General features: G+C 35.1%; 1 protein-coding gene across 2 annotated transcripts; it reads left to right on the forward strand.

Moving 5' to 3' along the window:
- The first annotated feature begins 46 nt into the window (after positions 1-46).
- Positions 47-17,739, forward strand: hpn (hepsin). Of its 2 annotated transcripts, none has more exons than XM_058746656.1 (13): positions 47-250; positions 947-1,053; positions 6,912-7,013; positions 7,187-7,228; positions 7,484-7,613; positions 7,739-7,855; positions 8,344-8,384; positions 8,468-8,633; positions 9,759-9,955; positions 10,713-10,808; positions 15,375-15,517; positions 15,663-15,827; positions 15,908-17,739. In XM_058746656.1, exons 2-13 carry the CDS (start codon positions 1,035-1,037, stop codon positions 15,959-15,961), a joined length of 1,272 nt encoding a protein of 423 aa, XP_058602639.1. In that variant the 5' UTR covers positions 47-250; positions 947-1,034; the 3' UTR covers positions 15,962-17,739. The 2 variants fall into 2 exon arrangements, with proteins under 2 accessions (XP_058602639.1, XP_058602640.1); XM_058746657.1 differs by having other exon boundaries at positions 47-244.
- The last annotated feature ends 237 nt before the right edge of the window (positions 17,740-17,976 follow it).

The raw sequence follows: 17,976 nt of genomic DNA on the forward strand, positions 1-17,976 counted from the left end.
CGCTGCTGACCGGAAGAGGGAGGTTTTCACTCCAGCGAGCAGCGCAGAACGAGCAGAGAGAGTGAAGTGAGGAGAAGCGCTGTCCTGCCTGCCGGAGAATAGCTTCATTTAAAACACAATAAAAGAGCGAAGGACTCCGGGGAAAGTGAAATGTCAGCGCGAATATCCTGAAGAAACCGCTGATTTACTTCTTCACCTCTTTGTTTCTTATTCAGGAATTTGTCCAAGAACCTGCAGTGGAGAGGTACAGGTGAGAACTTTGGTTTTTACTATTAAGAGCATTGATGAAACTGGAAGTAAACGAATAAGACATTGATCTTTTATCTTCTTCCCAATATGATCTTTTCCACCCAATAATGATGCCAAAAATTACTTGTGAGATTATTTATTTTTACAGATATTTTCCACTTTATGTAACGGGCAATCAGGATAAAATTCGACAGAATTGGATTTTTCATTCTTGGATGGAACTTTTTTCACTTTTAACTTACACTTAATTGAAAAACAAAAGTTAAAATAAATGTGAATTTTTGGAAAACAAAAAAAAGTGAATATGCTGAACACAAGTTATAGAACACTAGACACCTTTCAGTTCTCTAAAAGTGTTTAATTTTAAAGACATTCAACCAAATGTAAAGTTACAAGTCACAGTAATAAATTCATTATGCTTCAACCAGTTTGAATTTATTTATTAATTAAAAAAATGTAAAAGTTAGTATCAAGGATATAAATAAATGCACAAATTAAATGTAGGGCAACAAAATTAGTTTGTGTTCCTATTATGTTGAAAATATTTTTTTTACAGTGATTGTTAATAACAGCACAGACTGTAACCCTCTGCATTTTTTCTCAGTTTGCCCTTTGGTTTATTTAACTTGCTTAACCCATCTTTGTCCATGACAGCGGTCGGATTACTTTTTATGAGCATTTTCCTCGACATTTTCAGGTTTGAAGAAGCAACAAATCAAGGTTTTGAGGAGGAATCACTGGAATCTGTTCCAAGCTTATTTTTCAGTTTTCTGTTTTGGATAAAGATGCCAGAGAAGAAGATTGGTGAGTACTGAGCTATTTCTCTCCTTTTTGACATCAGACGACTGCCGTGTTAAAGATTAACAGTGATGGGTCATGTACTCGATTTGTTTTGGTCAGTCTGGATCTGTGTATTACTTTGACAAAAGGCCAAAAGGTGTCAAGACATGACATGACGTGATGTGCCATTCAGCTGTTTACCTGCACAGAAAAATACAAGGGTACAGGTTTGATTTTTGGCATCAGTGGGGACATAACAGCAGACAACAGACATTTCATTTTTTGATAAAAATGATTATTTAGTAGTTGCTGGATATTGGTAGGGACTAATTCTACAGCCTAAATCATAGCAAAACATAACAAACATAACATAACATTCTAAATCATAACACAGTCCAACTTTGGAAACTAAAGTTCTCTCCTTAAATATAAAGAGGGCAAACAACAGAATAATGATTCACAAAAACTTGGATGGACATAACTATAGTGAGTTGCTGTTTTTGTCACTCGTATGAGGAAGATGTCACTCACTTGTTTGGCAATGTACCACATGCATAGCCATATCACCCTGTTGCCCATGGAAGCTAAGCAGGGCTGAGCCTGGTCAGTACCTGGATGGGAGACCTCCTGGGAAAACTAGGTAGCTGTTGGTAGAGGTGTTAGTGAGGCCAGCAGGGGGTGCTCACCCTGTGGTCTGTGTGGGTCCTAATGCCGCAGTATAGTGACAGGGACACTATACTGTAAAAAAGCACCGTCTTTCGGATGAGAAGTTAAACCGAGGTCCTGACTCTCTGTGGTCATTAAAAATCCCATGACACTCATCGTAAAGTGTAGGGGTGTAACCCCTAAATGTAAGTCCTGGCTAACTCCTCTGGCCCTTGTCAATCATGGCCTCCTAATAATCCCCATCCACTTGATTGGCTCTATCTCTCTCTCCTCTCCACCTGTAGCTGGTGTGTGGTGAGCGCACTGGCGCCTCATTTTGACTTTTCTTTCTCTTTTAAAGATGTTTTCTTTGGATTTTTCGAGTACCCAAAAGAGAATAAAGGAAAATATAAATTAATTAATTTGTTTCCTGCTAGATGAATTTCACATGCATAAACAAAAATCTGGATCCAATGTTGATCTAGACAAGTATATGGAAACTATCCAAAGCTCTGTTAATGCTAAAACAATGACAACTGCTTCTATATTCATCCTATGTGTCCTCTTAAGGTGAATTACTTTTTTTTTTTGGTTAACCTGTCAACGCATCCCTTACGAAAATTAACCATGATTTTACTGCAAAAAAGGTTACTATAGCTAAACCATAACGACAAATGAACTATTATACTATATAGTAAAACTGTGGTTATACAAAAACATGGTTACTACACTTTTAGTGTAATGACATGGTTAGACTAATTTCCTTAATTTCCTACTGCCTTAGTGATTTGATGGTTTGTACTGTTTAATAAACATTTAAAAAAGATTCGCGATCCGCGCTCCGAAGTTCCGATCTGAATCAAATGATTCGCGAACTGAAGTTCCGATCTGAATCAAATGGTTGATGATCTGCACTCCGAAGTCCCGATCTGAATAATGATTCATAAACCATCATTTCAGATCTGGACTTAAAAGCGTGAATACTAAATGATTCGAGAACTCACTCCGAAGGTCCGATCTAATGCAAACCCGCTCCGAAGTCCCTAAATCAAATGATTAGAAATACGCGATCCGATTGGAGCGCTTCAGATCACTAAATCATTTTGCGACGCAATGGTTTAACTGATTCAGTTGTTTCACCCATCACCCATCAGTGGGGAAAATAATACTTACTAAAATGTAAATGTTTTTTTAACGTTTGTTTGCTACTTTTTTTCTGGATTTTTTGTTTGAAATTCTGTCTCTATCAGTTCAAATAAACCTACCATAAAATGATAAACCCTTCTTTTCTTTTAAGTGGGCACTCTTACAAAATCAGCAGGGGATCAAATAATTATTTTCCCCACTGTACATGCATTTTAAAATTACAAGTGATGTCAAAATTCGAAAATGAATAGCCCTTTTGATCTAATATTAATATTCAATATTTCCATTATAAATATTAATATTTCTATCCCAAATATAAAATCCAACACAAAATTACGAACATATTCAGGTGAAGTATCCATTTTTCTGCTAACTAGGAAAAACACACAAAATGACGAGCTGCACCTCAGAATACATGTTAAATGGAAACACTGTGCATTATGATTGAGTTTGTAGCTTAATTAACTATATTTTGAATGGTTTGACTCCTGCAATTCAGTTGGTGACAGTTCAAGAGGAAATCATTGAAAGCATCCAGTCACCTCATACACTGAAGTGAATGTTCAAATTTGTCAGTAAATATTATAATAACTATTTGAGAAATCGTTGTATCTTATTTCATTAGTCTAGAGTGATAGTCAATGTAAAAAGAGCAAATGGGAGAAGCAGTTGAATACAGAACAGTGCAATAACATAAAGTTAGCAATATACTTAAACTTATCTGGTGATATCAATGGTATTACGTATGGCCGAAATTACAACAACAGTGGTTACATATACATATTTAATTGTTTGATCAAAATTATTGTTAAGGACAATTTAGTAGTTGTAGTACAAATTCTACACCCTTGGCTAAATGGATAAGAAATCAAGAACTCTTGGAAAGCTGAGCTTTTTATTTATTTATTTATTTTTTTGAATGGTTTTAGTTTTAGCCAACAGCAACAGCTCTCCATTGCAAAAAAAAAAAAAAAAAACTAGATTATGAAAATAACCTTTACTGTTTAAGACTTTATGTTCTGATTTAAGAACTTTTTACGGCCTTTGTGGATTATGCATTATGTATGTACAGTAAAACATGCATTTTTTTCTTGTATTTTTTTTATTCAGTTTTTTCATAAATGCTGCTTGCTTGATGTAGTTTAGCAGTTTATTATTTTAAAGGAATGTTCTGGACCAAAACAGTCTTTCATAATCAATGCAATTCATTGTAGAGGCCATTTTAGAGCCGTGAGCTAAAGGCCGTTGTGATGTTTTAATTTGGCTACAAAACATGAATCATCCAGGTATGACCATCTTGAGTAAGAGAGAGAGGGAGGGGGAGAGAGCAGTGTACCATGAAGAAGTTCTGTCTCATACAAACCCCCACTCAGACAAAAGTACTTCTTGTTCTGCGGTCAAATGGGTCATTGCAGGTGCTGTAGAAACGGTCTGAGCCAGTGGGGAAATCCTCAGGAATGCAACCAGAGAGAGCAAACAGGCAAACATCACACTGTTTCAGTTTTGTTCTGAACTCTAATGTAACTGTTCAAAGCTCGGCTTGGACAAAACGTCACCAGTCAGTTGAGAGTCAAGGTGAGATATGGGTGGTCTCATTTTCACTTGATACTCTGATATGTTTCATGCCCATTGTTTAACAGCTTGCATCAGCTTACAGACATTTCAGCCCAACTTTTAATCTAGATAATACAATTTGTTGTATTATTAGATGCTCTCTTAGTCTAATAGACTAAGGTCTACTAATCAAAAGTCTGGGGTCGGCATATGATTTTTAAATGTTTTTGAAAGAAGTGTCTTATGCTCACCAAGGCTGCATTTATTGGATCAAAAATACAACAAAAACAGTAATATTGTGAAATATTATTACAATTTCAAATAACTGTTTTCTATTTATATGAATTGTAAAATGTAATTTATTCATTTCCTGATTTGCGCTCAAGAAACATTTCATATTATTATTTTCTTACCGTTAATTTCTCTTTATTACAATTATATATTTTTTCAGGATTCTTTTAGAAAGCTCAAAAGAATTTATTTGAAATGGAAATACTGTAGTGTATGTAAGAAATAATGTTAGTGACTTTCAGGTCTCGGCTCTTGGTGTTTAAAATTAAATTCAGTAAAAGGAAAAACAGCAGCCCACCACCATTTTTCTCATTATGTGAGAAATATCAGTCTAACATCTCTTTCCTTGTGTTATTTATCTGCAACCATGACCTGCAATTCCCTCAGAGCTGATGAGAACACGAATCATCAAGCTCTGGCATGAACGAATTTCCCAGCAAACACATCACACATCATTCCCTGAAGGACAATCCACCCAAAAATGAAGATTATGTCATCATTTATTCACTTACTTTGTCATTTCAGACCTGGATGAGTTTCTTTCTTCTGTAGAACACAAAAGAAGATATCCATACTATGGAAGTCAATGGGAGCCGAAATGCTCTTCAAAATATCTTCTTTTGTCTTCCACAGAAGAAAGAACGCTGACAGAATTTTCATTTTTGTGTAGACCGAGTAATTTAAAACCTTCAGGGATTTACAGATTTCTTCTATTTTTTTTGTGCTTGTTTGGGTCATGAGGATCGTAAGTGCCTTTAACTACTGTAAAGAGATGTTTCTACGTAATATGTCCCTATGACCCAAAGGCTTGTGCGTTCAGTCCTGATGCAGAGCTGCAGCAACCTTTTTTGTGTATTTGTTTGCTCTGGGCTTATCAGACAGCACAGTCTCTGCTGTAGTCTGATGTTGCATGGGCCGACTGTTAATCATCACACCAGAGCTTCTGCACAAGCTCCTCAGTCAGGAAAACACATTTTGTGAGGATCCACATGGCAGCCGCATGTGCAGAAACCCCTGTGCATTTCACCAGAATCTGAAACCCATCAATCACAAAATCTTATACACTTGCCTCGTCTCCTTTTATTTGTTAAATATATTTTTAAAAGTCCATAGAAAGTTAATTCTGCTGATCCCTGCTCATTTTAAGTGGACTATATTGAGTCTTGTCATTGAATGTAGTTTGGTTGAAGCCATGGCTCATTGGTACAGTAATGCATGTGCTTGCAAATTTTGGTTCAAATCTGGCATGTATAGGTTGCCCTTTTTTAGCTCACAAGACTTGTACATTATTTTCTTAAAAATATTCTTTTTGACAGAAGCGGCATTTTTGACACATGCAGGCGCATGCAGGAAATCCACAATCTTTTCTCCTTATACTGTCATATCGTTAGCTTTGAATAAAACTAAAAACAAAATGTAAACTTAAGAACAGTATATAGATGAATTTATGATCCCAGATGTGTATATGAATTCTTTTCATATTCATATAAATAAAAAGTATATTATATTTATTTAATATATTTATAATATACCTAAATTATTTTCATTTATGTAATACATTAAATTAAATTAAATTAAAAATTAAATAAATATACATCCTTTAAAGAATAGAGCTGCTAATATATAATTAATAATAAATCGAAATCTTTGAGGTCTTACTATAAACTTGAAATTTTCTCTGAAACTAAACATCTTATAGGAAACACTTGTGAGATTATTAGGGTCTTTTTATTTCAGGATAAACATCTGAGAAGCAGGACACCACATGTGTATATTAAAGTCTGTTTAAAAATGTTTATGTGTTTTATCTAGGATGGTAATGGTCATGAATGAGCAATACTGGTCTAGTAGAATGAAATGCGTGTAAACAGTAGCTGTGGTGAATGCTCAGTGCATGCAGGTCTGGATATGACTGTCTTTGTGGCATTGATCACTTACCACTGACATGGTTACATCTCTAGGAACATGCTGACACTGGTCTGTGTGTGTGTGTGTGTGTGCGTGTGTGTGCATGGAGAGAGCGAGCTGATCATGGCACTGAGATGAAGTCCCACGTTTACTTTAGCAGTGAGGAATTGATGACTTTGGACTATTGATCTCGTTCATGGTTCTGTTCTTTTCATCAGGTCTGTCATGATTTATGTGTTTGCGTACAGGCATGTATTGTAAGGTTCACAAAATCTTACATTACTTCTTTAAGTATACGCTTTCGTCCTTTACTGAAAGTGTAGGTTTCTGTCCTACAGGAAGTCCAGGGATGAGCATCTTCAGCTGGTGTCGGGTGGCCGCTGCGGTAGCTCTGATCTTGATCATACTGGGAGGGCTGGGAGCCGCCATCTGGGCCCTTGGTGAGACTTTCTGCTTCCTGATTTAATGGAATACTGCAGCTACTTCAGAGACACTTTACACTCGATTCCTCCAATTTGATACTGCTAAGTGCTTTGACACAATCTGTATTGTTAAAAGCGCTATATAAATAAAGGTGACTTGACTTGACTTGATTTCTGTGTTTGTTTTTCAGTCACATATCTCAGAACAACAGAAGATACTGGATTGTTTGATGGTAAGCATTGTTCATTTGTAATCATATTTAATTAAAATAAGATAGATAGATAGATAGATAGATAGATAGATAGATAGATAGATAGACAGAGTCAGATAGATAGATGGAAGGTCAAGTCGAACACATTGCATTGTATCATGCAGTATTCAGCACAGTGCATTCTGCTTGTATATTGTATTCCCATGCGACATAGAAAGTGCATTGGGTCATCTATAATAGTATGAACATTCTCACTGTGTCGATCATGTCCTGCAGTGCAGGTGAGCGCAGCAGACCAGAGGCTGCGAGTGTTTGACTCCACCCAGCGGAGGTGGAAACACGTCTGCTCATCCAACGCCAACCAGCTCATCGCCAACATCAGCTGTGAGGAGATGGGCTTCGTCAGGTAACAAACACACGAGACATACCAGGCTCACAGCTAACTGTGAGAAATTTAAAGTCAATTTAAAATATGACTTTATGGAATTCATCATTATTTCAGACATGATTTGCTTTTTACTCTCTATTCAGAGCAGTGAACTTCTCAGTGACGTGTGCTCCTGATAATGGTGGTGACCGAGATTTTTTCTGTGTGAAAGAGAGTGAGTTAACTTATGGGAAGAAGATAAAAACAGCCCTTTATCCTTGGTAAGCTACATACCATTAAAACGAAATATATGCACCATGGACTAATTTTGAATGGTCATCAAGGTCATCAGCATATTAGATGTATTCGTATTCATTTGATCATATGATTTCTGAAGGATCATGTAACGCTGAAGACTGGAGTAATGATGCTGAAAATTAAGCTTTGCATCACAAAAAAATTTATTGCATTTTAAAATATATTAAAATAGAAAACAGTTATTTTAATATCTCACAATATTAACGTTGTTACTGTATTTTTGATCAAATAAATGCTGCCTTGATGAACATGAGAGACTCAAAAGTCCTTGAAAAGAGCCAATGTTTCATTTGGTTTCGCTAGTGGTGCAGAAATCACACAATTCATCTTTAACAGTGAATCAGATTGCGTTTTAATCTGGCAAACAAAAAAATTAACACTAACTAAAAGCGAAACAGTTGCAATTTTGTTAACCTCTCTAAAACATTCTGTTGTTTCATTTCTGTTTCAGTAAATGTGACAAAGGTCAGATACTTGAGGTGATTTGTCAGGGTAAGTGCAACAAATCATGCATATTTGTAGTATATTGAATATTTGCACTGCAAATGCATGATTTGTTTGCTCGATCGCCGTAGACTGTGGTCGTCGAATGTTGCCTGAGGAGCGGATCGTGGGGGGAGAGGATGCTCGTCAGGGATCGTGGCCATGGCAGGTCAGCTTACAGTATGATGGAGTTCATCAGTGTGGTGGATCCATCATTTCAGATCGCTGGATCGTCAGTGCCGCACACTGCTTTCCTGAGTGAGTGACACACTTTTTACTAAAACATGCTAGAAACATGCTATCAACTTAATTATCTAATGGAGGGCGAGAGGCTATCAGACTACTTCATACAGAAGCCTACTTCATTTGGGACACAACTAACATCTTAAATCATGTTAACAATGTGCTAAAACATACTAGCAGTGTCCTATAATAAGCTAGAAAATATGGTAAAAATATGTTAGCAGTGTGTTAAACCATGTGAGAAACAATGTGCTAAAACATGCTATCAACATTAAATCATGCTAGAAATGTGTTAAAAACATGGAATGCATAGCCACATAGTAATACATGCTAAAAACCTACTAGCAAAATCTTAACTTATGTTAGCAAATATGCTAAAACATGTTGGCAACATGTTAACATCTAGAACCAAGCTAAAACTTATTAGTTTCACCCTAAATATGGTAGCAATGTCTGTATATACAGATTGCATTGCTTTAAAACCTTGAAATTAAAGGGTTTTAAATTACTTTAATCTTAAAAGTATATATTTTTAAACTATTTCAAACTTTCGGGCTAGGCTTTCACTAGCCAACATCAAAATTTGTCTACAGACTTTACAATATAGTATGCACCTCTAAGTCTGACAAAATTGAATTCTTCAATCTTTATAAAATTTGGAGAAAGATAAAAAAAAAACCAAAAAAAAACTTTTTGTCACTTCAAAGAAGCTTTAAGCAATTTAAAGTGTTAAATGTGAATTGGCAATTTACAGTATTTAAAAACATCTCTTACAACAGCGTTAAGAACATTTATTTTCTTGTGGATCCTCCACACTAGAGGGTTTTGCTGTTTTCTAGTGACAGTTAGACAAATATAATCCATTTGCAAAATATGCAACACACAATTTACAAAACTATATGCTACCTTTGAAAACTTTTTGAAAGCAGTCTCTTATGCTCATCAAGGCTGCATTTACTTGATCAAAAATACAGTAAAAACAGTAATATTGTGAAATATTACTACATTTTAAATAATGGTTTTCTATTTTAATATATTTTAAAATGTAATTTATTCCTGTGATACATTTCTCCAGTCTTCAGTGTCACATGATCTTTCATAAATCATTCTAATATGCTGATTTTCTGCCTCTATCGTCAGGAGGTATCGTCATGTGTCACGCTGGCGGGTTCTGATGGGATCGATCTACAACACTCCCATCCGTAAAAACATTGTGATCGCTGAAGTGAAGACAGTTGTCTACCACAGCAGCTACCTGCCCTTCGTCGACGCCAACATTGATGACAACAGTCGGGACATAGCAGTCCTGGCGCTGACAAAACCTCTGCAGTTCACTGGTGAGTTTTAACTCAGAGCAACAGGAAATACATAGCCCCGCCCACACTGAAACTTCATTGGCAGAAATCCTGCTCTATATAGATGCATAGCAAACATCACATATGTTCTGATTGGCTGTGATTATGCATGTTCGCTTTCAGTTTGGACATAAAAATTACTGGAAACGTTTGTTTTTAGCTCTCTGAATAAAAGTATCTTTTAAATGTTACTGTCAATGTCATGTTGGGTTTTTTGTGAGCAGTATTTTAAGGCATTTCAATACAAAAGTATGGTCATAAAAGAATGCATTCATAAAGGAAATGGTTCTGTGTAACAAGGACAAGTCTTTACTGGCAGCAGTTTAATCAGAGTCTGTTTTGAGGTGTTTTTCATTAGGTACTGGTATGTTACAGGCCTGTCTGTCTGAACACAGCATTATAGTAAAACCTCGCTCTGGTCTCAGGTTGCTCATCCTGAGAACAAAGCTCCTCTATTTCCAAGGGGCCTTGAGTCGAAACAAAAGACAATGCCGGCAGAATTTTCCAGAAGGACAAAGCTTTTCCTCATATCCACAGTTTTCTGTAACCATTAACCAGAATGTTGCGGAAATATGATGGATTTGATTCTGAAATGCATTTGTTTCTCATTGTAAGTCGAAGGAAATTGAGTGTGAGAAGCTAAAAATCGCTCCTCATTCCCTCTAGTGTCGTTTCACAGTATTGCGTTTGACTATGTGTGTTTTCCTCTCAGTTGACATCTTTTGTTTTGGTGTTTTAGATTATATCCAGCCGGTGTGTCTTCCTACCTATGGCCAGCGATTGGCGGATGGGCAGATGGGTACAGTAACCGGCTGGGGTAACGTGGAGTATTATGGTTAGTAATGTCTCATTCTGTGTCTTTAATTAAAGGTCACTGAAGTGCTGCATTCCAGTGTTTATAATCACTTTACCTGGAACTGGAGACTCTCTGTCTGTCTGTCTGTCTGTCTGGCTGGCTTTGACCTTTGTGTCAGTGACCTGAGTGAGTGTTGTTGTGCTCAAATGTACCGCATGCATGACCAGATATCGATAATCAGACAATAATTTCAGCTTCCCTTACAAGTACACTTATGATAGAAGCCTAACAGGCTTATCACATCATTCAAGTGTTGTTATTACTTGTGAAAAAGAAGTGTGCTTAATAGTCTTGAATGTGCTCTTGCAAAGTACTCATCTTAGTGTACAAATCTTTAAGTATATTTTTAAAAACTGTTGCAGATATATATTTAATATAATATTAAAATAAATAAAATGCTACTTAAGTGTATTTAAAGAGAGTACACTTTCATGATTTTTTTTCCATAGCACACTTCAAAAAAGTGCACTTTATAATGTACTTTATAATGTATAACTGTAAAGTACATTTGAAATTCCGGAAATGTTGGGACGTTTTATAAATTTGAGTAAAATGAAAACTAAAAGACTTTCAAATCGCATGAGCCAATATTTTATTCACAATAGAACATAGAGAACATAACAAATGTTTAAATGGAGAAATTTTACACTTTTATCCACTAAATGAACTCATTTTAAATTTGATGCCTGCTACGGGTCTCAAAAAAGTTGGCACGGGGGCAACAAAGGGCTGAAAAAGCAAGATATTTTGAAAAGTTTCAGCTGGGAGAACATCTAGCAACTAATTAAGTTAATTGACATCAGGTCTGTAACATAAAAGGGATGTCTTAGAGAGGCAGAGTCTCTCAAAAGTAAAGATGGGCAGAGGCTCTCCAATCTGTGAAAGAGTGCGTAAAAAGATTGTGGAATACTTTAAAAACAACGTTCCTCAACGGCAAAAAGGAAGCCATACGTGAACATGGTCCAGAAGCACCGCCGTGTCCTGTGGGCCAAGGCTCATATAAAATGGACTGTTTCAAAGTGGAAAAGTGTTCTATGGTCAGACGAGTCCAAATTTGAAATTCTTGTTGGAAATCACGGACACCGTGTCTTCCGGGCTAAAGAGGAGGGAGACCTTCCAGTGTGTCATCAGCATCCAGTTCAAAAGCCAGCATCTCTGATGGTATGGGGGTGCATACAGTATGGGCAGCTTGCATGTTTTGGAAGGCGCTATGAATGCTGAAAAGGTTTTAGAGCAACATAATGCTCCCCTCCAGACGACGTCTATTTCAGGGAAGGCCTTGTGTATTTCAGCAGGACAATGCAAAACCACATACTGCAGCTATTACAACAGCATGGCTTTGTAGTAGAAGAGTCCGGGTGCTGAAGTGGCCTGCCTGCAGTCCAGATCTTTCACCTATAGAGAACATTTGGCGCATCATTAAACAAAAAATACGTCAAAGACGACCACAAACTCTTCAGCAGCTGGAAACCTATATCAGGCAAGAATGGGACCAACACCAAAACTCCAGAAACTCATAACCTTGATGCCCAGACGTCTTTAAACTATTTTGAAAAGAAGAGGAGATACTACACTGTGTTAAACATGCCCCCGTCCCAACTATTTTGAGACCTGTAGCAGGCATCAAATTTGAAATGAGCTCATTTTGTGCATAAAATTGTAAAATTTCTCAGTTTAAACATTTGTTATGTTATCTATGTTCTATTGTGAATAAAATATTGGCTCATGTGATTTTTAAAATTTTTTATTCAAATTAAAAAAATATCCCAACATTTCCAGAATTCGGGTTGTAAATAACATGCAAGGGTCTGAAGCATAACATTCAATTCACACTTAAGTATTTACTTTTAAAGTATATATTTTTTCCTTATCAGCATCCGCATATTTTGTCTTTCTTCAATTACGTTCTGCTCTCAAGTTCTTTGGGCATCTCCCATTCTCATCCTATGCGGGATTGGATTGCACCATCTTCTGGTCGGCCATCTGTTTCCTTAATATATAATAAAACTATTGATTGCTTTACAAAACCTCTTTCTATTAAATCTATCTGGAATAGGGAATTATCTGACCTTAATTTATCTGTCGACTGGGAGAGAGTGTGGTCTAACCTCAGTTTAACATCTAAAAACTTGGCTCATCGTCTTATTCACTTCAAAGTCATTCATAGAGCATACATAACTCCTTACAAAAGATTGAAAATGAAACTACAACCAAATTTTAACTGCCATATATGTAATACTACATCGTCAGGTACTTTTCTTCATATGTTTTGGGAGTGTCCTATCGTCATTAATCTATGGACACATGTAAACCTGGTTTTAACCTCCGTACTACAAATTGATTGGTTTGCTAACCCAGGTTTATGTCTTCTTAATGATGAATCTGGTCTCTGTATAAGCTTAATACAAAAGAGAATGTTGTTTGCTGGTTTTACAGCTGCGAAGAAGACAATAATACAGAACTGGTTTACACTGCACATGTGTGGAAAAACATATTGGATCCATAGCCTCCTGAAAATAGTGACTTGTGAATGTACAACAGCGCGAATTAATGGGGCCAAGCCTTCTACTATTGATGCTTGGCAGGGTTTTTTCTTTAACATACTCGATTATATAAATATTATATATTATATTGTTTTTTTCCCCCTCCCTCTCTTTCTCCTTTTTGACTGGACTTTTAAAGTATCGATTATATGTCTGTTGTTTGTTTGTTTTGTTTTGTTTATTTTGAATGGATGTTGTTATGATGTTGTGTATGAAAATAAAAAAAGTTGATAACAAAATATATATTTTTTCCATAATAAGTATTCTTTTATAAAGTATCCTAGAGTGCACTTTTTCCACAAGATTAACTAAAATTATGCTAATTAAAATAATACAATAAATAAAGCAAAATATACTGTAAATCTTAGATGAAAAAATTTAAATTAAATTAAAATAAAATCTTAACAGAATTTTAAAAAGTAGATAAATAAATAAAAATAAACTACAAAAAGAAGAATAAGAAAAGCCTATTTGAAATATGAATACATTCTATGATAGTATATAATACTAAATAGCACTGCATTGTTATCATTCTAGCGTATTTCAGTTATGATGGCTATACTTTTAGGAAATTGTACAAAATATAGTTATATTGTTTTTTGGAAAAGTTGCATGTTTTAAATATTTATTCATGACTCTGTCCACTTACCTACTAAGCCTTCATTTACTGTAAACACATTTCCTGTTTGTTCATAAACACTGAGGGTCATGTATAATTGTCTGTGTAGTAATTGACAGCATGTGATATATTGGCTGCCTTCATGTCATGTCAGAAAGATCATATTCCAGAGAAGAAGTGCACATAAACATTGCCAATTTGCAACTGAATTACAAATGGAAAACGTGTTGGTGCAAATCATGCATGAACCATTTGGTCTTGGTCAATTATATATACATTCCCAGCTAACAAACACATATTTTAACTTAATTCCATTAAGTTATGAAAATGTTTTGTTTTTTTATGTTCTCTTAATGTTCAAAACGTCCAGTTTTTTTTAAATATTTAAAAAAAAAAATTTTTTTGTTGGCTATGCATTAGCAAAAACATTAAAGGATTATTATTTTGCAAACATTATGGGAATGCTGACTGAACAATCTGACACAAGTAGTAACATTTAAAAAACCTTCAAATAAAATGTTTAAGGAAAAAAGTTCCATGAATGATGCATAAATCACATTTTGTGCTAATATTGAGAATGTTATTAAAGACCTACTTTGAAGAAATGTTCTACTAACATTACTGGAAGAACATTTGTTCATAATTTTGAGAAAATTTAGCAAAAAGCAATGTTCTGAGAACATTTCCTGTTAGCTGGATGTACCTATGTCACTCAAAAGAAACTGTGATTAATTGTTTTTATAATAGTAATGTAATTTTGTAACAAATTACAATGCTTTTAAAGGCATAGTGCACCCAAAAATTAAAATTCTGACTTCATTTACTCATTCAAAACATGTAAGACTTTATTTTTCCAACATTCTTCAAAGCAACTTCTTTTATGTTCCACATAACCATAAAGAAAGTAAATGATGGCACAATTTTCATTTTGGGTTGTACAGTCCCTTTATATATGACAATTTCAACATGACATGAAGTCAGCAATAGACATTAGTTCAACCTGATCTCACAGAATTCCGTGTAATGTTCACGGACTTAATTAACCCCGAATCTATCCCTACCCTAAACCTACCCAGTTCTGAACAATAATGATGACGATAAATTTCCCAGTATCGCGTCGGCATATTGATGCTAAGGGTTTCCGTGCGTGCAGCACGGCTGAAGCCTGTCACGGACTTACATTGGTATCACTTCTGTGAGCCCATCACGGAATTTTCGGCGATTCCGTGATGCCACCACAGATTCGGATCCGTGAACATTACACGGAATTCTGTGAGATCATGTTGCATTAGTTTGAAAAGCATGAATATGCCTTTAAGGACTCTAGAGACTTTCAGAAAAGTTTCAGTTTCACCCTCCTTCACGTCACTTGATTTCTCGCAGGCACTCAAGCCAATGCCCTCCAGGAAGCCCACGTGCCCATCATCAGCGATGCGGTGTGCAATGGCCCGGATTATTATGACAACCAGGTCACAACCACCATGTTCTGTGCCGGTTATGAGAAAGGAGGAACCGACTCCTGCCAGGTATCTGCCACTCAGCTCTGACATCATCAGTCCAGTGGACAGAGCAGCACATGTCCACTAGAGGGCGATATTCTTAACTAGTGTGCATGATGTGGCTGTGTGTATAATGAAGTGATATGAGATACTGTCTCTCATATGATGTCAGGGAGACAGTGGTGGTCCTTTCGTAGCTGCAGATGTCCTGTCTAAGACCAGCCGCTATCGTTTACTGGGGGTGGTGAGCTGGGGCACAGGCTGTGCCATGGCCAAAAAGCCCGGCGTCTACACGCGTGTGTCACGCTTTCTGCCCTGGATATCCACAGCCATGAGGGTAAGTGATGCAGGATCAAACTTTCAACAGCATGTCTATATAACATAAAAGCAAACTTCCTCTCATGTTTGCCTCCATAGATGTATGAAAACTCCCCAGGAGTGCACAAAATGGCACGGGCGGTTACACCATAGCCATTCAGAGTGGAAAAATGTTTAATATGAGACTGAAATGTTGCCTGTTGAGGTCAGATGTGTTGCTCGGATCAGTCTGAGATCAGACGTCTGGTGTTGATCAGATGTTCTGTGATGATCAACCTGTCCCAAGGATAATATCTGACTCATGGAGGCCAAGAACCATTTCTGATGCTGTACTTTGGTTAAATATGTTTATGAACGTAGCATGTGTTATTAACATAGAATATGCAATTTTTCTCTGAAAATCTACCAAAATACCAAAATACAGTATAATAAGATAGAGTAATCAAATTAGCAATATTGACTGAACCCAAAAACACTCATTAAATATATATTAGTGCTGTCAAACGATTAATCGCATCTAAAATAAAAGTTTTGTTTACATAATATGTTTGTACACTGTGTGTATTTATTATTTATATATAAATACAAACACATGAATGTGTATATTTAAGAAAAATATGTTATGTTTATATATTAAATATATTTATATATAATATAAAATATAAAATATAAATGTATATACATGTAAATATTTTCTAAATATATACTGTATGTGTGTGTATTTATATATACATAATAAATATACACAGTACACATACATATATTATGTAAACGAAAACTTTTCGATTAACAGCACTAATATATATATATATATATATTATTTCCAGACACAAAAACGTAAACAAAAAATTGATATTTTTAGAGTATAGGGTATTTTTATCCTACTTTATTACAGGTTTGTACAGAATGTATGGTAGCAAAACAAATTAAATGCATTGTCATGTTCTGCTCAGATTGCAAAAATGCTGTTATTCATTTAACAGTTAAAAGAAAAAAAAAAAAAAAAAAAAAATTAAAACATATTTTTCTGTTAATTTAAATAATACAATGCTATACGAAAATACATAATATAGTCTCCAGACAGCAACATACACAAAACATACAATTTATTTTTAGCACATTCCTAAATCTGACAAGGACTCTCAACTTTATATCAATCTACAGTATTTATCTCAATTTGTTTACTAGTGGCACAGGTACAGTACAGTATGATACATAAGTCAAATCTGTAGTACATGAACTTATAAGAAGGATTTTGCCGAATAATACAGGCCTTTGTGAAATGTGCCATGATTAAATTTGTACTTAAATAGGTTTTATAAATTGAAATGGCCAGAACGGTGACATTTGAAAATGCTTCATGAAAACCTCACTTTCATGTGTTTTACATGTAATATATTTTATTTTCTCTTCTTTTTTCTTGAAAGATGGGTTAAGCATTGATGTGACGAGCACTAAATGTAAAGATACAAACCAAAGACTGGTTTAGAAAGCAGTATAAATAAACTCATCGCTGTGGCAGTCAGTATTGTTGCTTATATTGTTGTACATATGAATAGCTTCCATACTATGCGATGCACTGTTTAATTCAATTTTATATCTAATTGTATGTTAAGCTGCTATATTGTTATCCAGATTTTGTACCATAACCTACATTATGTAATAATTTGGTAGCTCTTTAGGACTGCTGAATATGACAACAATAAAACTCAAACAGCATTTAGCTTTTATTCTATAAATATGCTTATTTTCTGTTTTCATGTTCATGAAATTGTTATGAATATATGTACAATACAGAAATTCTGACTTTTGATATATAGTAATCTCACTACTTCTTCTTTTCAGTTCTTTTCAACCAAATACAAATGCTGCATCCATAATATTACTTTTAAATGCTGAAATAAAGACTTAATTTTTTATATAAAAAAAGTAATCGTTTCTGGTTATTTTGTTTGTGCTTTAGAAACTTGACATAAAATCATCTAAGCATGTAAACATTTAAATATATACTTATAGATATATTAAATAAATAAATCCTTTTGATCTTTTATTTTACAAATTCACAAACATCTAACCTTTCATTGGATAATAAGAATTTTAAATGGGGGGAAATATCATTATGAAATAAATGTTTTTTTTTCTCAAATACATGGTGGACACAATTATTG

This window comes from Onychostoma macrolepis, chromosome 16 (genome assembly GCF_012432095.1).
Source record: "Onychostoma macrolepis isolate SWU-2019 chromosome 16, ASM1243209v1, whole genome shotgun sequence".
Classification (NCBI taxonomy): Eukaryota; Metazoa; Chordata; class Actinopteri; order Cypriniformes; family Cyprinidae; genus Onychostoma; species Onychostoma macrolepis.

Excerpts from the sequence above, each read along its gene's own strand:
- hpn (XM_058746656.1), top strand. Across the intron at positions 7,014-7,186 it reads AGCCGCCATCTGGGCCCTTG|TCACATATCTCAGAACAACA; the intron begins GTGAGACTTTCT and ends TTTGTTTTTCAG. Across the intron at positions 7,614-7,738 it reads GAGGAGATGGGCTTCGTCAG|AGCAGTGAACTTCTCAGTGA; the intron begins GTAACAAACACA and ends CTCTCTATTCAG.